General features: G+C 27.3%; 1 protein-coding gene across 1 annotated transcript; it reads right to left on the reverse strand.

Moving 5' to 3' along the window:
- Positions 1 to 17287: 17287 nt before the first annotated feature.
- Positions 17288 to 20410, reverse strand: LOC100266054 (basic helix-loop-helix protein 80). Its single transcript, XM_002267429.5, has 8 exons — positions 19859 to 20410; positions 19622 to 19762; positions 19454 to 19519; positions 18758 to 18826; positions 18591 to 18674; positions 18364 to 18498; positions 18161 to 18258; positions 17288 to 17734 (listed from the first exon to the last, which is right to left on the reverse strand). The coding sequence occupies exons 1-7, from the start codon at positions 20087 to 20089 to the stop codon at positions 18172 to 18174; spliced, it is 813 nt and encodes a 270-aa protein (XP_002267465.1). The 5' UTR covers positions 20090 to 20410; the 3' UTR covers positions 17288 to 17734; positions 18161 to 18171.
- Positions 20411 to 24097: the final 3687 nt, after the last annotated feature.

Genomic DNA, 24097 nt, shown 5'->3' on the forward strand with positions numbered 1-24097 from the left:
AAGAGATTGAATTTTTCTTATATAAAATGGTTGAAAGGTATATTTACTTATTTTAGATGAAAACAAGTAGTTAAAAATTATATAGATTGTATTTGAGTTTGGTTTTAAAATATTTTTCTAGTTTTTATTTTTTATTTTTAAAAATAATTTTTATTTTCTATATTGTCTCTTTTTAAAAATATTTTTAATTAAAAAATGAAAAGTATTTTTTAAAATGAAAATTGAAAACCTTGTTTAATACTATTTTTTTATATGAAAATAAAAAAATAATAAATTTTATTTATTCATTTATTGCATCACTGTACAATTGTATTACACTAACTGTACAAGGGAAATGTACTAAGTGTACAAAGGTGTACAAGGCTACCATTTGTGAAATATTATAATCGATTATGAGTCATTCCTTTATTTTTTTTATCACTCACGAATTGTACACATATGTCATGCACTTTATTTAATTCCCGCATGGAAATTCCAATATTTTTCCTAATAATAATATTTGGAGAAAAAAAAATTTGACCTTAAATCATCTACCATCTTCTCAATTAAATCATTGGAAATATAGTTAAACACTCTTATGTGGATACATAACTTAGGAGAGATATAAAATTTGTGTCATTGTACAAGGGTATTACACTAACGAGAAATGTACTAATTGTACAAAAGTGTACAAGATTACCCTTTGTGAATTAATTTAATCAATTCTAAACCACTTTTTTATTTTCCTTGTCACCCAAGGATTGTACTCCTATGTCATGCATTTTATTTAACTCTCACATGAAAATTCTAATATTTTCCCTAATAATGATATTTGGGAGAAAAAAAATTTAATCATAAGTCATCCATTATTTTCTTAACCAAGCCATTGAAAATATTATTAATACACCTACATGAACATATAACTTATGAGAAATATGAAATTTGTGTCATTGTACAAGGGTATTACACTAACTATACAAGGGAAATGTGCTAAGTGTACAAGGGTGTACAAGGCTCCTAATAGGTTTTATACAATTTTTAAATAACTTGAATTTGACATTAAGACGATTATTGATAGTTTTTTTTTCTTCTTTTACCAAACTATGTCATTAAGACATTCCCTACAAAAATTAACACATAGAAAATAAAATTAAAATAAATTATATTAGAATTGTTCATTATAAGTAAACTTGTGGACCCTGCATTTCGTGCTCATGCGTTTCCCACTCGATGGCGAGCTCGATTTTTATTTGAAAAAATTGATTTTTATTGATTATTTGAAAATGACTTGGAGTCGCCACTTATTTTTGTTTCATTTTTAAAGGGTAAACAAAATAAGAAAGAAAAACTCTAAGTGTGACTCATTATTTTGGAAAATGTGGTCTGTGAAAAACCGAATTGAGTTCAGGAGTCAGGTTACTTATCGGGAAGGTACGGTAAAAACCGTAGCACCCCTCTAAGTCCCTAAAGTCGGGTCTCTACTAATGAGATGAAGCTGACATGACAATCAATGAGAAAATCAATGAATACTCAAATCAAATCATGCACATATGAGTATCAGAATATGCAATAGAGGATAACTGAAGTGGAAGTGGATGCATACCTGATCAGCAAACGGCAACGTGCTATCACAAAATGAGATTAGTGCATAGTAATGAACACAAAGTATACCACTCATATCACCCAACCAGATAAAGGAGCACCAATATCATGCATGGTATTTTATTCAATTCCATTCTTATTTTAAAGGAAATTTATTTGATGTAGGCCCCCCACCATAGCCCATTTATTTTTGCATGAATTAATTTCATAAATTCCATTATTCGGAATTACGGAATTCGATTCTTTGCTTATTTCAAAACATTTAAAAAAACAAAAGAATTATGAAAATTGTATGCCGAAAGGAAATATGGCAACAAAGATTTATTGGAAAAAGAGACTTTGGAACCTAAGAGGTTCCAAGGATGAAGGAGGAGAAGATTGGGATTGTTAGAAAATCAGAATTTTGAAAAAGATATTTACAAAATGGGATTTGAGAAAACATATTTAAAATCAAATAAGAAGAGATCCAAGAATGTCGCATGGCCCAAAGGTGGCCATGCAACCCATGCAGCAGGGGATCTGGAGTAGGTGGCAAGTAGGCTCGAGTCATTTGGTTTGACACACAGCTTGCTGTCGCTGTCGCCACCACTGTATAGAGTTCCCATTCTAGAAGGCATTTCTGTCACTGGATCGATCACCATTCTCATCATGCTTCGATGTGTGAATGTTGCTCCCACCTGGAGGCTATTGGTTGCTTGCTCCTTTCATCACTTCTGCTGGTGGTAGAACCGCTTTGATCTGAGGAGGGGTGAGTAAAGAGTCTCTCTGTTTCTCTGGCTCTGAGGTTGTTCTAAAGTGCAGGGTTTGGTTGATATCCCCACGTGCCATTCTGGGATTCCTGTTCAGAATTTGAAGAATTGGCAGACCAAGATAGGAGAGAGGATTCAAGTAAGATAGGAAACTTCTCACGAGTGCAAAATGTCCTCCATTGTTGTCATTGGGATGACTTTTGACTTGAGGAATACCATATTTAGAATTACGACACTAGCTAAAAGGACGGACAGAAGGTGTGCCCTGCCCTATGATTGTCTGTTCATTTGTCAAGTTGGGTGAAGGTCTTAAACTCATATCCTTCAATTGAATTTGTGGAGGAGACATGCACTTCTGATTTGATGAGCAAGCTTTCATTGGTCCGTTGGGGGAAGAGCTGAGTATCTTTGATGCATCATCATCGTTTGTCCAGGCCTGTTGCGTACTGTCAGAACTGAGTTCTTGTGGGGCCTCATTCCCTGGTAGCAGAGGCACAAAAGTGTTGGATGAACTGCTGCAATGAAGGGCACCAGCTGATGTCTGACTGTTATTTCCTCGATATAATTCAGCATGCATAACTTCAGGGAAGTCTCTTGGATTGGGTGAAGCTGAGGAAACCCCTGCCCCTGAGTAAGGATGAGACAATGGAATAAATCTGGTTGATATCAATAGTTCCTTCTCATTCTGGGAGAACTGATTTGCTGCCCCCATGTTCAGCTCCCCATGACTTTGAACCCCCCAAAAACTGAGCATGGAAGTATGCCTCCACCCCTGTTCTAGAGTGCTAGCCACCAGCTGTCATCTGACCTCCACAAGCTTGAATTGCATCCACCAGAATGCTTACCTTTATTCTTTATCTCCGTCAGCTTGCAAGGTATCAACTCTCAGCAGCACACGCACCCCGTGCACTGGCATCAATACCAGGCAAATTCCCACTTCCAAACAAACTATCAATTCCGCCATTCTCAAGGAGCTATTCTGAGTGATTTTGGGATACACCAAAGAGTTCTTCATAGTTCTCTATGCTCAAGTCAACATCAGCCATACTGAAGTCTTCATATAGAAACTCGTCATCACCAAGCAGTCTCCCGACATAGCTACTCCATGATAATTTCCAGGGATTTCTCTTAGGTTATTAGCATGCATGTGCTTCAATTGTCTTGGACTGACATCTTCAGAACTTAAGTTCCTGCCAGAGACTAAATTGTAATCCTCAATGGATGTATACAAGTTCTGGGATGCCAATCTATGATGTTGATGTTGTTCTTGGATGCAAAGAGCAGCTGCTTCACCAAAAAACCGCAGTTGCCTCTTCTTCTGATGCTCACTTCTGCTTCGGAAATTCAGCAGCAATTGGAGGTGTTGAATTGACTAGGTTGCTGATGACGTGCATGAAGGCATCAGGGCAGGTATCAGCGACAGCCTCGACCAAATCCTTCACTATGTTGACATTGATGTTAAGGAGGTCGTCACGGGTCATTCCTGGTTTTCTTGGAACCTTGAGTCAAACTGCATTCAGGTTGCACCATTGAATTGGCTAGGGTTCATCCTGGAAGAAACTCTGAAACCACCAAAATAACGTGCACTGATCTCTGGAATGGACTTGGGACTTGAAGAATACTCAAAATTGGGTTGAACCTTCTTGAGCCACTATCTCCCATTGCTGTTATGCTGCTTGCTGTTTATGGAAGATGATCAGGCCCGTGAACATGACCTCCGAAAGTTTGCTATGAGGACGTCTTGCCCAACTTCTCAACCTTTACATTATTATTCTGCTACTACCCGTTATTACAAAGGTAGCGTCTCAGCCACAAGGAAAGGGAGTGGACGTTGTGAGCCCAATGCTGTGATTTTCGTCTTACAGCAACCCTATGATTGAAGAGCGTCTGTGTTACCCATAGATAGGCAAGAGGATGGCCTCATTCTTCTGGTCAATCTGAATCATGCAATCTCCTGGAGGGCAGTCATTGCAGTTGACACAGCTCCAACTATCCCAACGAAATGCTTGTAACTGTAACAAAGAAGCCCTCATCTCCAGAGTAAAAACCAACAGCCCGGACCCAGATTCTCCCACACCGTTTCCGGAGCTAGAAAAGAGGTCTGAATTTCCAACTTATTGATGGCCCAGACAATACCCAGTAGCCACCAGGACGCAAAACTCAGTCAATTTCCATCAGTTATACTCCATCATAAGCAGTCCATGATACAAGACATTTGGAGTAGTGTGCCATATCAAAAGATCTTGACGGGTATGGTTGGACTGGCGCTTCGATGATGGCGGAGGCGTTTCTCCGCCGGCGTCATTTGAGGACAGCTTTGCTTGCTTTATTCTGTGCAAACTCTCTCTAAAAGATCTGGGTGAACAAATCTTACTGGAGAGGTCAATATATTTGACATATCGGGAGCCATAAGGATCATTATATACACATGATTTTGCATGAACAAGTCTGCAACCATCATCAACCTGGAATTTTCTGATACACACCTAGGGCTGCTAATCTCATGGAATTCATTTTCTCCAGGAGCACTTTGGTCATGGATCACAAACTCCTCAATCAGTTATCCAAAGGAGGGATAATGGACCAGAGGCAAGTCAACTAGCAGCTAGTGAACAGATTGCATCAGGGACACCCAAATACTGCTACTGATCCACACAAGGCAGAATCTGCAACTTCAACAAATTCATCAACTTAAACCGTCTGAGCAATCCCATCTGTTTTCCTTGTCCAGATATCTACCAGAGACTCTGATGCTGAGCTCCTTCAGAAGCACCTCAAACCAGATTTTCTCCCACAATGCTTTACTCTTTTAGGTAGAGATGAGAAATCTGATACTCACCATGGCAGAGCACCAAGAACAAAGGAAAACAGCAAAGGAGCAAGCACAAAAACAAAATAGCAACTGAACCAAAGAAAACACTGACCCGAGCTCCATTTCATGCTGGAGTCAATGGGCTTATACAAGGGTGGGAAAAACCAAAGGGAACTAAGATCTCAAAGATATGACTCAAATATCCAAACAAGAGTTATGAAGGAAACAGATTATTCTAAAACAAATTTTCTATGAAGAACAAAGCATGGATACATTATCACATAGTCACAGCAACCCCAAAAGATATCAATGGCAAGCAAAATGTGGTTCAGCAAACGTACCTGAGGATGCTCCTTTTCTTCCCTCTGTTTTCTTTTAATTTCTCTCTGGTTTTCTCTGTGCTCTGCCCCCCTCCTTCTCCAGAATCGCCCCCCTCTGAAAAAAACACCACCTGCAGGAGACGCTCCCCCTCTAACAGAACGTACCCATCTCTGAATATTCCCTTCCAGGTGTAAACCATTCAATGGCTCCTTCAACTCCACTACCTGATTCACTGAAGGCCAATTACGAGGTGACACGTGGTTCCTTGAGATTGTGACACCTATCCAAAATTAGCTGCAGAAAGTGAGCCCCAAATGGGGTCTACAAAACTAAATGAAATATATATTTTTACTATTTTGCCTTTATAAACATAATTTCATCGTTATCAATAGAGATTAAAAAAATCATATTTAAATGGAATTATAAATAAATAAAAATTATTTTTATAATATTTTTATTTTTTTAAATCATTAATTTAAATTATGAAATTAGTTTTAAAATTAAAAATATTTGTTGTAATTATAGTTTTGAAGATTTCATGATTTTTATCATATTACTTTGAAAAAATTGCTTTAATAAGAAAGTATTTATTTAATGGTTTTAAATATTTAAATCTTTATTAAAAAATAGTTAGGATTAGTGTGGAGAGCAATTAGGTAATTTTGGAATGGAGAAATTTTGAATATTTTTGAAGACTTTAATTCGGCCAATTACCCTATTTACACTTTCAAAATTATTGGAAGGTTGATAAATTAGTCTTAAAAATATTGTCTTCTTGATTAATATTATATATATGCATGTGAGTGTTTACATAATTTTTGAAAAAATAATAAACAGCATGTGTCTAATTTGCAAGTTAGAAAAAAAAAATTAATAATATTTTATGAGGTATTTAAAAAGTATTTATTATATGTTCTATAAATTTTAAAAAAATATAATATTTGATGATATCTAATTTACAAGTTGGAGTAAACAAATAATACAAATATTTTATGAGGTGTTTAAAAATTATTTAATATATATGAGAAATAATATAAGTTTAAAATAAAGAATGATATTTACTATATATTATGTAAGTTTTCAATATATTTACAAAATATTTATTATATATTATGTAAGTTTGAAAAAAAAATAATATTTGATGAGGTATTTAAAAGTTATTCATTTCAAAAATATATTTGATAATAATAATTTTTAACCATCTTTCATATTTAAGGAAGAAAAATAATTCAAGTTGGTTCCACTATTAAATAGGTGAGAGAAGGGTAAAAGAGTCAAATAGAGAATGAGAAAGGTGAGGTAAGTGGTTACTTTTTTCATTTAATAGTCAAGGGCGTTTTAGGGATTTTTTAAAGACAATATCCTTACTCTCAATTTTCACTCTTTCATTTGATGTTGGGCTTAAATATGAAACTTATATGGACCATACATTAATTTTTGGGCCCAGCTGGGCCCAAAACACAATTTTCCCAAAAACGAATCTTGAGTTGGATAGAATGGGTTTGGTCCGTCTCAACCACATGATCGTGCCCCTTTGCAACGACCAGATGTTGATGACAAGCAATTTTTTAAGAATTTACTTAGGCTATGTGTGGTTTGGAAAAATATTAAGAAAAAAAAAATTGAAAAAATATTTTTTTTTTTTCATATTTAGTTGTATTATGAAAAATACAAAAAAAAAAAAAAAGGAAGAAGATTAAAATGAGTTAAAAACTTATACATTTTTTAGTTATTTAATTTTTATATCAAAAAATTAGAATACGTGAAATAAGTTTGAAGTAACATATAAAAATAATTTATTATTTTTTTTTTCTTTACTCTTTTTTTCCTTTTATTTTTTCTTTTTATTTTCACTTGCATTTTGCCTTTTTTAGAACCAAACATAACTTAGGTTTTTATTTTTTGTTTTTAAGAAAAAAAAACTAAATTATCAAAATAATTTTACTTGTTGCTATATAATTATTAAATTTATTTGGAACTTTTTAAAAATTTTACCAAATATATATATAATGTTTATAAAATTTAAAATAAAAAAAATTATATATGTTTTCTTCTTTTAAAAATAGTAAAATTAGAATTTTATTTAAATGACACCTAGGGAGCATCTTGGTTGCATTTTTGTTATCCAATTTTCATTTTTAAATTAAAATTTTGAAAAGCACGTGTTACTTTTTTATTTTTAAATTTTCAAAAAAATAAATAAATAAAGATATCAAAAAAATTCTAGACAAATTTTAAAATGAAAAATTAATACCCTCATGTACATGTTGAAAAATCCTTAAAATTCATTCAAACAAAGCTCTCAAAGTAATTGAGAAAGTTACTTATTATTTTCTTTTATATTTATACTTGAACTCGTGGGTTTTTTTTTTTTAAATAAATCTTATATAAAATGTAGACATTCTTATAAAAATAATAGGGATTTAGGGGGTGTTTAGTAAAACTTAACTCATATTATTTAATTTATACTTTAAATATTAAGGTTATTTAATAAAATTAACTTAAAATTTATTTTAAATCATAAAATTAACATATTTATCATAATAAGTTATAATTAAGACAAAAAAGATGAAATAATAATGAAAGTTGTGCAGTAACAAAAAAGATTGTAAAATTAACCAGAATAAGTAATAAGTAAAAGTTAAAAATGGAAAATGAAAATATGAACTTAAAAATAGATTAATTATTTTATTTATTATTTAAAATTGTTTTTAACTTTAAATCATAGGAAGATAATATATTTTTTTAACTTAATTATAAATAGAACTTAAAACTAAATAGTATTTAATAGTGTCAAACATGAAATTGTTTCTTTTTATAATATTTTATTTTTATTAAGTGTTAAAAAGTAAAGAAATTCTAATATATTAATTTTTTTCGTTTATAATAAAGTTAAATATTTTTATTTTTTATATTCAACCAAAAATTTATATTAAATTATGAAAAAGTAAAAAAAATAAACTGTCTAAAATTTGAAAAGTAAATTACTTTCAATAAAAAATTAAAAACACAAACAACCTCAACATTTTACCAAACAAACTTAATTTATTTAATTATTTAAATTAAATTATCCCGTTACTTTAAATTATTAAGTCGGTTGATCAAATACTCACTTAGCTAATAAAGATAATAATTTGCTACTATTATTTTAAAAATTTATTAAGAATTTTTACTATTTCAAATTTTAAAAACATTAGTAATAGTTTCTAAGAATATTCACCATATTTTAAATATGGCTTCTAAAGAAGTTAATTTATATATATTAAAAGATATTTTTAAATATTAAAAAAAGCCTCTAACCCTCCCAAAATAATTCACAAATATACTCTATATAATTGAAAATGATTTAATATAATATAATTAATAAAATGTTTTAAAATAAATTAATTAATAAAATGACTTAACATCAATTATAAACAAAATCCAGGGGCACCGACTTTGATGACAGCGTAGACAGTCAGAGAAGACAAAGGCAAAACTTAAATACCAAATTTTCTAAGTCATTAACTGTTGAAAAAGTCGGCAGTTTCGTACGTAAATTTATGACACTGGTCTGCGTCTTCTTTTGAATTCTATTTTAATTTTTCTGTGTTTGGAATATGTAATTTAACATACATTTCATATGATAATGCCAGTCAAAGATTATTGGGTAAGACAAAATAAATTAATTTATAAGACCAAAGAGAAGAAATTTAAATTGAGAAAGAATAAAAATGGAGAGATTTTCATAAAAAAAAAAGAAAGTAATCTAGTATTAAAAAAGAGATAATCTAGGTTAAATTTATAGAGTTTAAATTATATAAAATAAGAAATAATTTAAGATATATATATGTACAAAAGATTATAGGGTTTAAACCTATTTTTAAATTTTTATTATTTTTTCTATTATTTATTTAGAACTTTTTAGCTATGTTTGATTCTCGAAAAATATGAAAAAAAAAAAAAAGTAGAAGAGAAAGAAAATAAAAAATACAAATAGAATGAAAGAAAAATAAAAAATATATTTAAAATTAATAAAATTTTATATTTTATTTCAAACTTATTTCATTTACTTTCCATCTTTTAGATAAAAATTAAACAATTTTAAAATATATATTTTAATTAATTTTAATTATATTTTATATTTTTCATATTTAAAACTAAATATGAGAAAATCATTTATTTTAATATTTTTTTATTTTCTTAATACTTTTTGGAAGACAAATATGGTCTTTGGCTTTTTAATTGTGAAATTTAAAAAACATTTTTAAAATTTTAAAAAATCACTTTTAGTATTAAAAAATTATTTATAGTATTTTTTTGAAAAAACGCTTGATTAATGATTCTTTTAAAACTATTTGCAAATAAAACACTTTCATTACAAGCACTTTGAGTAAAAATATTATTAAATGTATTCTTAGAATCAGTTTGATATTGATTTAAAAAAATGTTTTTAGTTTTTTTTAATATTTAAATTTTTTTATCTTTTGAATATTAAAAAAATTAAAAATATTTTTTATAATCATTGTCAAACGGATTCTTATTTTTATAAGTGATTTGGGACATAGATTATTATCGAAGATGTGAAAATTTTTAATTTACAAATGAAACATAGCTACTTATCATAAGAAAAATAAACTAAAAAGAATATTTTGATTGATTTGAGGATTCAGATCTTGAATTAGAAAAGGTTTTGTTTTCTTTGGATAAACAAACTCATGAAAGGAGATGGCGATAATGGAGACTCTAAGAAGTAGAAATCAAACGGGAGGAGGGTAAAAATATTCCTTTGTTTTCTTGTGTATACAAAATTTAAAGAAAAGAAAAATCAAATGCAATTATTTGTTGCCTAGTAGATACTATCTACTCTATCTTCAATGATATGCAGACATATTTGGTTAAGTTTCATGGAATTGTCGGGTCCTTCAAAACACTCAGAGTCTCGTGACATAAAGACATGCGTTTCACATGGATTATATAGTCACAAAGCATTCACTTACGTGTAGGATTGATTTTACTTCCTTTTATGTAGATCTTTTCCGTTTTGGATTTAATGCGTTATTATGATTTTAAACTCATTTACATAATTAAAAAAAAAGTTGACAATATATATGATATTTTATTATAAATATGTTTTTTAATGAAAAGGATAAGGAAAATATTTTAATATTTCCTCATTCTTTTTCTTATTTTTTTTTCCATCATCAACTTTCATAATATCCAGGTGGAAAAATCATTTTCGATAACATGTTTTCCCTGTTCTCGGCACTTTCCAAGACACATTTATAGCTTGAAGATTCTCTGATTCTGATGTTTTTTTTTTGGTCATGTTTGGTTGATAGAAAAGTATGTGGTTCAAAATATTTTGTCACTTTGGGTATTTTCAAAATTGTAAAATAAATTATGAAAATCACTTTTATATTTTTTACCCGAGCTTCAATTTAACCTCAGAATTTTTTGTGAAGATTTTCAACCCTCAGTTATGACTGAATGTCTTATAGATATCGGTTAGAAATAAAGGGAGAAAATCTTTGGAACATGTGTAAGGATTGAAATTGAATGTCTAGATATTTTTGGTTAGAAATAAAGGGTGTGTAAGGATTGAAATTGGTTAAACAAATTATAGAGAGTAATGTCTTATTTGACAACTATTTTTTAAGATAATTTTCTGTTTTATAAAAATAAAAAAGAAAATAAGTTTGAGAATAAAAAAAAAATGTTTTTAGAAACAAAAAATAAAATATTTTTAGAAAATATATTTTAATTGTTTTCACTTATTTTTTGAACATCGTTTAAAAAAATAATTATATAGATATGGATAATGATTAAAAATAAAGTATTACATATAAAAATTATTTTAAAAACATATAGAAACATAGAAACCGAGTTAAAAACATTTCTGATTCTTTACAAAATAATATATAATAATTATTTTATAAAATTATTTTTTTTAAACGATGTTAAAAAAATAAGGGAAAACAATTAAAATATATTTTCTAAAAATATTTTGTTTTTTTTTCTAAAAACATTTTTTTTTTATTCTCAAACTTATTATTATTTTTTTTTTTTATAAAACAGAAAATTATCTTAAAAAATAGTTGTCAAATAAGACATTACTCTCTATAATTTGTTTAACCAATTTCAATCCTTACACACCCTTTATTTCTAACCAAAAATATCTAGACATTCAATTTCAATCCTTACACATGTTCCAAAGATTTTCTCCCTTTATTTCTAACCGATATCTATAAGACATTCAGTCATAACTGAGGGTTGAAAATCTTCACAAAAAATTCTGAGGTTAAATTGAAGCTCGGGTAAAAAATATAAAAGTGATTTTCATAATTTATTTTACAATTTTGAAAATACCCAAAGTGACAAAATATTTTGAACCACATACTTTTCTATCAACCAAACATGACCAAAAAAAAAACATCAGAATCAGATAATCTTCAAGCTATAAATGTCTCTTGGAAAGTGCCGAGAATAGGGAAAACATGTTATCGAAAATGATTTTTCCACCTGGATATTATGAAAGTTGATGATGGAAAAAAAAATAAGAAAAAGAATGAGGAAATATTAAAATATTTTCCTTATCCTTTTCATTAAAAAAAACATATTTATAATAAAATATCATATATATTGTCAACTTTTTTTTAATTATGTAAATGAGTTTAAAATCATAATAACGCATTAAGTCCAAAACGGAAAAGATCTACATAAAAGGAAGTAAAATCAATCCTACACGTAAGTGAATGCTTTGTGACTATATAATCCATGTGAAACGCATGTCTTTATGTCACGAGACTCTGAGTGTTTTGAAGGACCCGACAATTCCATGAAACTTAACCAAATATGTCTGCATATCATTGAGGATAGAGTAGATAGTATCTACTAGGCAACAAATAATTGCATTTGATTTTTCTTTTCTTTAAATTTTGTATACACAAGAAAACAAAGGAATATTTTTACCCTCCTCCCCGTTTGATTTCTACTTCTTAGAGTCTCCATTATCGCCATCTCCTTTCATGAGTTTGTTTATCCAAAGAAAACAAAACCTTTTCTAATTCAAGATCTGAATCCTCAAATCAATCAAAATATTCTTTTTAGTTTATTTTTCTTATGATAAGTAGCTATGTTTCATTTGTAAATTAAAAATTTTCACATCTTCGATAATAATCTATGTCCCAAATCACTTATAAAAATAAGAATCCGTTTGACAATGATTATAAAAAATATTTTTAATTTTTTTAATATTCAAAAGATAAAAAAATTTAAATATTAAAAAAAACTAAAAACATTTTTTTAAATCAATATCAAACTGATTCTAAGAATACATTTAATAATATTTTTACTCAAAGTGCTTGTAATGAAAGTGTTTTATTTGCAAATAGTTTTAAAAGAATCATTAATCAAGCGTTTTTTCAAAAAAATACTATAAATAATTTTTTAATACTAAAAGTGATTTTTTAAAATTTTAAAAATGTTTTTTAAATTTCACAATTTTTTTAGGCTAGAAACTTCTCTTAGAATTATTGTTAAATGAACTTTTAAAATCCATTTGACAATATTTAAAAAAAAATACTTTTAGCCTAAAAAAAATTTTTTGAAGAAAAATAATATATTTAATAAGATTTTCAAAACATTTTTAAAATTTTGAAAACACACATATTTACTACAATCTCAGTAGAGAATCACTCTATAAAATGGAGCCAAGAGTTACAAAATGAGTCTGAAATGAGCTCTTACTCCACCTATGGAGCCATTTTTATCTTTTACGGACTCATTTATTGGTATACCCTATCAATCTGATAAGGTTCTGAAATATTTGAAAGTTGGGCTGAGAAACAGTGTGGAGTGGCATCATGCCAAATTTACACAAAATAGGAAACCAGCAGAGACACATGAATAATTTGGGGAGTTTGGATTCTTGGATAGGATCATAGGAGTACACCACAAGTTTGTCTTTCTCCAATCTCCACCAGGCCTAGTCTTCTCATTGATGATGAGGAATGGGGCTGGCTCCCACCAATGTCCATTACTTTTCAAAGCTCCGTGCTCGAGAGAAAGATTGGTTGGTCCACCAGCCTGTATCTTATTCAAATAGTACAACTCACAGATTTTCTTGCTGGAAAATGAGTTCATGTTTGGTTGGTGGAAACTGGAAAGCGTTAAAGACAATGAAAAGGTTGTTGGGAACTGTTGGCTATGTTAAGAATACTGAAGGTCATGTTTGCTTTGAAGGAAAATAATAATAATAAAAAAAATATTTTAAAAATAATTTTTTTATATATAATTTTCTAAATAATTTTAATCATATTTAATTTTTTGTATCTTTCAAAAGTAAAGTAAAAAAAAAAAAAAAAAAATCATTTTCCACAACTATTTTTTCATTATTTAATTATTTGTTGCAACCAAAGGAAAGTAATAACGAAAAAGATTTTCTTGAATTTGATTTTATTACAAAAAAAAATATAAAAAAAAATCAAATATAATTAAAGTTAAAATTTTATATATTTTAAAATTATTTAATTTTTATATAAAAAGTTAAAATAAATAAATCCTGAAATTTTTTTTCATTAATTTTAAATTTAGTTTTCTTCATTTTTATTTTTATTTTTTGCTTTTACATAGCCTTTAAGTAGATAAAAATGAAATATTAAGATACCTTGCTTTCTCACATTCATCAAGTTGAATCATCACCTTATTATTATAAAATTATTTTATATTTAATGAAACACTTATAATATGAAAATATTAAGGTGGATATTATGAATCTTAAGAATTTCTCCCCCTTAGTCCACATGGGAGACATCAAGTATTTTGCCAATTATCTTTGAATTGTGGGTTGTTATTGAAAAATGATAATGGGCCAAAATAATAAAATAAAAATACATTATAAATTTGTTTGTATAAATTCATTCTCTTGGATGTTTTACTAAAAAAATAAAAGGGACAGTTTTACTCTATTTCTTCAAATTTGGGAAATTCCCATTGCCATTCTATTGTCAATTTATTGAATGACATTAGACAAAGAACCAACACTTTCCACAAAACTCACCAGCAAGAAGGAAATTGAGTCTCACATTAAAGGTAGTGATTTGTATAAAAAGTTGTAACAATTGACAAATTTGTCTTGTCTATGGTCCTATACCTTTCAATCTAACAAGGATTTGGACATTAGGAATTAATGCTACTTGAAAATGACTCATCCACTTCAAAACAAAAAAATTTCAAATATTCTTCAAAAGTTTTGCTCATATTCATTTTTTTCTTATATGCATGATGATCCATTTGACTAATATTCAAATTGTAAATCATTCTTTACTATTTAAAAAAAAAAAGAAAAAAAAAAAGAAAGAAACTTTTCTATAAAAAAAGTAATATTAAGGGGTATTAGTAAAAAAAAAAATATTATTTTCAAATTACCATTGATTCTAACAAGTTAATATAAATTGACTTGCACAAAGAAGTGACTTGGACAAAAAAGGAAATAAGATTCATTTTGACAAATGGTTTTATTAATAACATCTTGGTATTAATTGAATCGATACATCACCAAATCTAACATTATTTGAAAATAATAGTTTATTATAAATCACGATGTTACTAAACACACTTACTTATATAATAAGATTTATTGAAATTCAAGAAATATCATTTTGTACACATTTCATTCTAGTTTTATAATTCAATAAAATTTGATTGATATCACAACTAATTCAATGATATTTGAAAACAACTTTAATCACAAATTCCATTTTTTCTTGAAAAAGGCTTTCTTCCATAAGAGGATTGTTGGTAAGACTTCTTTAAACTTTTTTATAAATTCAACAAATGTCATTGTTATATGTTTTATTGTAGTTTTATAGTTAAAATCATCAATTTCTTTTATTTTGCTTCTCGCCATCCATTTTCGGTATCGGGATAAAACCTATTCACTGAAACATCGATTGATGCAACATTATATCAAATTTAAATTAGATTTCAAATTAACATATTGTTTGTCACTATGCATGTCATGTTGTTGGCAAAAACTATCCAAGTCTATCATTTTCTGCTTTGTGGTGATGATCGCAACAACAAAAATATGAAATGAGACGAAAACCCCAATACTACTAGTGAATTGAGAGGTTTTGCATTCTACTTGTGATCTTGCTAAATGTTTTCATCAGACAATACTTAATAAAATTTAATTAAAATGTATTGCATTTTTTAGTGTCATTCGCTGTATAACACTAACATATGTCAATCATTAAAACCTATGTCTTTGGTATATTTCTTAATTTTAAGTCATACAAAGTTATAAAAATAATAAAATAAAAAATAGATTTAAATTCAATTAATATTTCTTACATATTTCTCCAAGTGTATTTCTCTTTTTTCTCTTCTACATGAAGATTGAAAATTTTTGAAACAATTTTATTATATTTGATTTTATTTTATACCTTTTACTTTGAACTAAACAAGAGAATTTAGTTTTCTTTCCATTTTTATTTTTTTCCTTTTTTAGTACTTTTCGTAATACAAACGGGGTTAAGACACTTGTTGCAAGAAAATTTTGCATTCTTCGTAAAAATTATGATCATTACTATTAGGGTTCAATTCAAATCTCTTAGAAGAAACATGATTATTATCTTAATCCAAAATAATTTTGATAGAAGGACAACTTAGCTAATATAGGAAACTATCATTAGTATGAATAATTCACTAATTGGTTAATAAATATGGCAATCTTATCTTAACACTCATTGTACTATTTTACATTCCAATATAGAAAAAAATAAGTGACAAGAAAGGATTACGTACTAAAATGCCCAAGCAATTTTTTGTTGTTTGGTCAATATTTTGGTATTTTCTTTTTCTTCTTTCATGATTGTAGGTTGTAGCGTAAAAACATCACTTCCCATTTCTTCTTTCATGATGGTAGCATAGCTTGAATCTTAAGAATCATTGCTTTGTCACCTTCTCTTTTGTGAAAATTTTCAATTGTATGAAAAAGGAAAATCGATAAGTAAGACAGGTGTTATAATGTTTTTTCCTTTTTTTAATGCGTATTGATTTGGTCTTATATCAAACTTTCAATTCATACCGTTCAAATGTATAATAGAATCTAGGTAATTGAACAAGGATATAAACGTACAAGATTAGAAACAAATATGTGAGATCAAGATATTAAATAATGAAACCATATGTAAAATGTAGAGTAATTGGCCTCTAAATTACAAAGTAGTCAAACCTTGTTACAGAGGTAGCTTTTCCTAGTTGATGGTACTTTTTGGTACCATAGAAGCCTTCTAGAAATATTTTTATATTATCAAGTTTATTCATCGTTTAATAACTTGCTTTCCTTTCCTTTTATGCAAGATAATTATCCCTAGCATTCAATCCTTATAAACAAAATAATTTTTATACCTAACTCATATTTCCTTATACCTTTGTTTAATAATCCAAATTTAAGTGTACATATTCTTATCAAATCAAATTAATATTATAGTCTTTTCCTAAATATATAAAAAGTATTGTAGTACCAAAATGGTATCATATCCAATCATCAATGTGAATTGTTGATGTATAAAATAATAAAACCAAGATATAAAAACATAAAATCTAAATATTGGAGATTTAAAGAAAAAAAAGGAAAAAATATTTTTATCATGAGATAATTTGTAATGAATCATTTTTCGATTACGAAATATTTTTTTCACTTTTATTCATTTGATGATGTTTGATCGGTAGGATATGAGAATGAATAAAATATCATAATGAAAAAAAATAAAAATGATATTTAAAATTATTATTCATCAAATCAATGGAGAAGAATATTCCATTTTGGCATAAATGCTACAAGAAAGAAACAATATTCTTCATATTTCCTCAACAATTTAAAAGGGTCATTTAATAATGATGTCATCCTCTTTAACCAAATATTACACAATTTTCTGGGGAGTAAAATAAGAATAAAATAAAATACAAACATAACAGAGGTTTGAAATTTGTACTCGAAACAAACACTGGTAGCTCAAGATGTACAACAAAAACAACAGAGAATGACAATAATTTGATTAGCCACTTGCGTCTGTGTCCTCAAGGGTGGGTTTTTTTTTTCATTATTATGATTATTATCTATTTTCTTTTTCTCTTCCCTCTCATTTTGCTTGCAGGCATCCTCCAATGGCAGAAGCTTGAACCGAAAATGCCAACTTCCCCCTAAACCAATTGGGATTTATAATATCCCCTTTTTCTTTTTTCTTTTTTCTATTGTTGCAGCAGTTAAAGTTTCCTAGGAAATCTGCAAAAGAAAATTCAAGAAATTATGGGAGAATTAGTATAAACTGATTTGAAAGATTAAGGTCTGAAATCTAAATAAGTCTGAATTTTTCTAAAATTAAGATCAACACAAAAGTATCATTGACTTTTTGTGTCTAAACAATATATCTAAAAATAGAATTTAATTTATAGAACAAATCACTCTAAAATATCTTAAATTTATTAAGACTTTAGACATAAATAAATAAATAAATAAATAACCAACAACAACAACAAAGAAAAGATAAATAAAAACAAAGAAAAGTGGAAAATAGATTTAAACCCATTGGCTTATTCAAAAAAAAACATTTCACAAAATTAATTTGGATTTATAGTTCAAGTGATCCTATGGGAATTTAAAAAATAAAATTAAAATTTTTGTAAATGAAGATGAGATATTGGAGCTTACCTGTTGGGGTACTAAAAAGAGTATCTGTTGCTGAAACCATACTGATCAAGAAGGCTCTGTTCTTGATCATCCATGTCCCATAAGATGATCCCATCATTCTAAAAATAAGATTTTATCAAATGGGTTAATCATCAAAAACTTAAATTTCATAATTTTGGTTTCCCAAATTTTGAAGTTTCAGCAAAAAATATGATCATAAATACCTGAGAAACAACACTGGAGAGGTGGTCCTGTTGCAGTGAAAATGAAGAAGTGAGTGATGTTTCTGCATAAGAATTAAGCTGGGTAGAGTTGCATGCCAACAGAGATGGCAGTGGGGGTCCAAAGCTGCAAAGATTCTGAGGAGAAATGGAGAAGAATAAGAAGAAGAAAAAACAAATAATGTAAGTGAAAAACTAGCCAAATGTAAGGCAAGAATGAATGGAAGTACCTCTGATTGGAGTGTGCTTGAATCCAAATTTGCTTCATGTCCTATCAGCATAGGGCTTATAGAAGCAAGCTTGCCCACAAGGAACTGCCCAAAATTTCAAAAAAAATACCTTTAGGGTTTGATAAATGTATAGAAATGTGGTGGGGGGTGTGGAGAGGAGATTTTACCTCTACTTGATTCTGCAGGGACTTGACATAGTTGATTATCTCATCCAGTACGAGAGTCTTGCCAATGATCTAAAATTGAACAAAATGTAACTGTTAGATATTCATCCTCCAAACATATATATAAAAAATAAAAAAATAAAAAAATAAAAAAATAAAAAAATAAAAAAATAAAAAAATAAAAACAAAAAACAAAAAAAAAAACGACCCATGTAAGATAGAAAGGGAAAAAAAAGACCCATGAAAGCAAAAAAAGGAAAAGAAAAAATGTGCTTGGGTGCATATTTTTTGATAAAAAGAATCCTAAAAATTATTCAAATTCAATTCACTCTCAAATCAAATCAAAGGTTAGATCTATATCATTCAATCAATCTAAAGATAAAAATAAGACCTATATCATTAAGTATTGTCTTTATAGTAAAAGTTTATAAAATTTTAAATTGAATATATTAAATTTAGATTTTGCAAAACTATTTTCTTTGGAATTTTTTTTCATAAGGGTGTAATAAAACTCATTTTTCCCAAAAAAAAAAAAAAAAAAAAAAGAAGAAGAAAGAATACCATTATCAATTTAACTCAACAAATTGGGCAACAATGTATGTAATGATGCACACATGAATTTAATTTGAGCTTCTCACAACAGGGAATTTTTTTTTTCCACTGAAAAAAAGGAAAAGGAAAAGAGAGAGAGATTCTTACCTTGTCACAACCAGGAACAAGTGATTGCAAAAACTTCATTCTCTCACTGATTTTCTCTCTTCTTGCCTGGAAAGTGAAACCCACCCAGCAAAAGTAAATGAAAAGCTGAATTTATTTGAATGGTCATTTTCCAAAGTTAATTAATTTGTAGTATAACAACTAAAATACCCTTTCAGCAAGGCTGTGACTGTCTGTTGCTTCACCCCTCCTTGCTCTCACATGAACAAACCCACTTGGGACCTCTTTCACCACTTTCTTCTTCCTCTTCTTCTCAGCTTTACCCTTCTTCTCCTCCACGTCCCTCTCTTCCTATGAAGAAAAAAAAACCCAAAAACATCAAGAAAAGGCTGATCAAACCAGGCCACAAATGGCAAAAAAACCCACCTAAAATCTCCCCCAACTCACCTCAAAATCAGCCTTCTTTCTCTTCCTCACCATCCCTGGAGCCCCAAGCTCAGCCCCCATGGATGAACAATGCGTGATCTTCTTCACAGGATCATCAGAAAAACAGGAGATGGAGGTGGTGGGTTTCTTCTCATCATCAAATACTGCAGACATGCTTGGCACAATGGTCGAGTCCAGCCTTAAATTTTTGTGGGGGTGGAGGTGGTGAGACTGCTGAGAAAAGGCTGCCATGTGATGGATTGGAATTAAATTAAAAGTGGAGTCTGAGAGAAATGAGATGATGGAAGAGATGGTGTCTGGTTCTTGATGGTGGATAATATAAATATATAAAGAAATATATGAATATAGATGGTTGATAGTTGTTGAATTTGACTGAGGATCGGGAGTCTATATGATCTCTTTGTTTGAGGTGTGGACTCATCTATGGAAGTATGGGAAAAATGGGGGCTTATATATACACTAGAAATAAATGTTGTACAGCCCACATAACAAAGAAGCGTTTTGGTCACCAATGTAGGCTGACCACATGTTGCAATAATATTTGAAGTAATACATCAATAGGATAACTCCACTTTTTTTTCTTTTTTTTTTTGGTTTTTTTGTGTTTTTTTTTTTCAATTTCAGTTGAGCACGTTTATAAACTAGGACTGTTCGTATCATTGATAATTTAGGGATTAATTTAATATTACTTAGGCCAGCTTCGATCCATTTTTGTTTTTTGTAATTGCAGTTGAAGTAAAAATTATAATTTTAAAAATATTATTTTTTAACTATAATGAAACACGTCACAAAATAAGATTGTTCTATTATGTAATCATTGGCCTTCAAAAATATTTCTTAATCCAATTTAGTCAATTATAATTTTAAAAATATTATTTTTTTAACTATAATGAAACACGTCACAAAATAAGATTGTTCTATTATGTAATCATTGGCCTTCAAAAATATTTCTTAATCCAATTTAGTCAAAATTTGATTATTAAAAAATAATCTTAATATAGTAAAAGTTTTATTAAATATAAAATAGTTTTGAAGATAAATAATATTATTTTGGCTTTTTATATTAAGTTTTTTAAAGTGATAAACTTTTCTAATATGGGATTTTGATAACTTAATTTAAGTTATTAAATATATTTAATAAAATTAATTTACGGTAATATTTGAGTGGAAGTATTTAAAACAATATGATAAAGAAATATTGTTTAAAATTTTAAAATAATTTTGTACCTTAGACCGTATAAAAGTCTTAAGTGAACATGGATCTGCTAGCACCTTAATCCTTGTGATTAAAATTCAATAATTAGGATTATTTTTTTTTGGATTTCATATCTAAGCGAAAAAAATCAAAGAAAAAAAATTATAAGTTATGCTTGATTTGAAAAATGTTAATGATATGTGTATTTCTTATCTTAATTATTTCTCATATAGTTATATTGTATTTGAATTGTTATGTATATGATAGATAAAAACACTCAATAAAAACAAACAATGTATAGTATTTTTTTAGCATATTGAGTAAGTATAACAAGGGAACAAGATCTATACCTCTTGCTTTTAAATTTTACTTCAAAAAAATTATCTGTATTGAAAATAAAAAGAGGTCTAGTTTGTGTTTAGGTGTTATAGAGGCTTAGAATAAGAAAAGAAGTAGAAAAAATGACTTTTCAATTAAGATTAAAAAAAAAAAAAAAAAGTTAAGTTCTTTTATTAAGAGAAAAATGTCTTTAAACGAAAAATTAAAAAACTAATAATGCTAAAAAAATCTAAATTCAAGAAGCTACTTGCTTTGTAACTCAAATATAAAAAGCAAACAAGTACTATTTGTTTCTAAAAAATTAACATACAACATTTATCTTTTATATTTACGAGATTGTTTTTAAACCTCAAGGATTTATTTTATTTTATTTTATTTTTTGTTTGGTTCTATAAAATTTGAGGAAAATATGAGGGGGGAAAATAAAAAGGAAATCAAAAGTGAAGGAAAATAAAAATAAATTTAAAGTTAATGAATTTTTTTATATGTTACTTCAAACTCATTTAACTTATTTTCACTATTTCATATAAAGATTAAAAGTTTGTTTGACCACATCATTTAAAAATAGTTTTTGTTTTTTAAAAATAAAAAACTGTTTTTAAAAATTCATAACATTGTTTGGTTGTTGTTATCTTAAAACAAAATTTAAAATCAAAGTGAAATAAATAACAATTTTTAGATAATAAGTTGAGTTATTTCCACTCATTTTTAAAAAATAAAAGGAAAACATAGAAAAGTAAAAAAAAAAAAACCATTAAAAATAAATAAAATTGAACATGATATCATTTCATTTTTCTCTTCATAATCTAATACCGATTTCGAAAATCTTAAAATATGATATTTCTTTAAATTACACTTTTTAAAAAAAATTATTTTAACTCCTTTATAAGTTTTCATTAAACAAATAAATTTCAAATCAAACAGGGCTTACTACATAAATTTATTACTTCTTAAAATAATTTAAAATTCAAAGACTGATTAAGTTTATTTTAAATGTTTGGAATAGTTTCTTATATATATATTTCAAATTAAGTAAGATTTAATATGTTGGATTCATTAATAAATCTATTGATTTTTAAAAATAAATTAAAACTCAAATAATAATTAAATCAATACAAAAAATTTATAGACAAAAATTGATAGGAAATAACTCTATTGTTTCTCTTCTACATGGAATCATTATTTTCTAATTTTTTAACCAAGCACATAAGCTTCAAATTAAATAAGACTTAATATATTAGATTCATTAATAAATTTAGTAATTTTTAAAATTAATTTGAAACAAAAATAATAAATCCATTAATACCATAAATTCATGGATAAAAATTGGTTCATAATGGATCTATTATTTTTTTCTACATATAATTATATTTTTATAATTTTTCTCACTATAAAAATCAACTTCAAATCAAATGATATTTTGTATTGAATTTATAAATGGGTTTAACAATTTTTAAAAATAATTTGGAACTAAAAAAATATATCTAATCAATAAAAAAAATTAATAGATCAAAATTGATATATTATGAGTTATAATTTTACTATTTCTCCAATAAACATAAATATATTTTTAAATTTACGTAAATAAATTATAAATTAAGACATAATTAATAATTTAAATTCTTTAATGAATTGTTAAATTTTTAAGAATAATTTTGAATTCAAAAGACCAATCTAGTTAATTTCAAATTAAATAAAAATATTTTAAAATATTATGTTCATAATTCAATACTAAATGTGTACATGAAATAAAAAACTAAGACTCGTTTACATGTTTAAAATTATTATTTTTAATTTATTATTATTCATTTTTAACCAAAATAAACTTTACAAAGATGTTAGTCCTTATGTTTCTAAGATATACTAAAAAAAGTATATTTTTTATAAAAAAAAATATAATTTATGATTTTATTATAATATTATTTTTCACTTTTTACTAAAAAAATATTTATTTTTTAATTTATTTGTAATTACAAAATTCTTTTCATGAATTAAATTTTTTTTATATTATATAAATTGAATTTGCAATACTTTTACAAAACCAAAAAAAAAAAATTTAAAACAATTTATTCAAATAAGTTTTTGTGTTTTTTATTTAAAAAACCAAACACCCTTATTTTAATAAAACATTAAAAAATCATTTTTTGTTTTTTGTTTTTTAACTTAAAAACAGTTTTAAAAAAGTTCAAAAAATATGGCCAAATGGGTCAATAATTTGAAAATATATAAAATTTTAATTAATCTTAATTATATTTATTTTATTTTTTGGTTATTTTTCTCATAACAACTAAATATGAAAAAATAATTCTTCTTAATGCTTTTTTATTTTATTAGTATATATTAAGAATCAAACATAACTTTAATATTTCTTTGTATGTTTCATGCGTTTATCACGTAGAATCAAATTAACTTTATGAGCTAGCTCATACTAATACCATGAAAGTTATATCTTAAAATATCTAATAATTAAAGTCAAAAGAAATCCTTTTCCTAAAGTTATTATACCTTTATTCATGATATAGACGGATTTCATTTTGATTCAATGTCAAATCATTGCCTTGAAATATGAATATTCAAGTATGGGAAGGAAACTCATTGCGTGGAGAATTAGACCATGTTGGTATTTTTTTCAATAGGTAATATCCCACTAAAGGTGTTGCAATCCTACTTTGCATTTTGATTTCATGGCCTTTCATGGCCTTGGA

This window comes from Vitis vinifera, chromosome 1 (assembly GCF_030704535.1).
Source record: "Vitis vinifera cultivar Pinot Noir 40024 chromosome 1, ASM3070453v1".
Taxonomy (NCBI): domain Eukaryota; kingdom Viridiplantae; phylum Streptophyta; class Magnoliopsida; order Vitales; family Vitaceae; genus Vitis; species Vitis vinifera.

Excerpts from the sequence above, each read along its gene's own strand:
- LOC100266054 (XM_002267429.5), bottom strand. The coding sequence starts at position 20,089 with ATGGCAGCCTTTTCTCAGCAGTCTCACCACCTCCACCCCCACAAAAAT. Across the intron at positions 19,763-19,858 it reads GAAAGAAGGCTGATTTTGAG|GAAGAGAGGGACGTGGAGGA; the intron begins GTGAGTTGGGGG and ends TTTTCTTCATAG. Across the intron at positions 18,259-18,363 it reads TCTCCAGTGTTGTTTCTCAG|AATGATGGGATCATCTTATG; the intron begins GTATTTATGATC and ends TCTTATTTTTAG.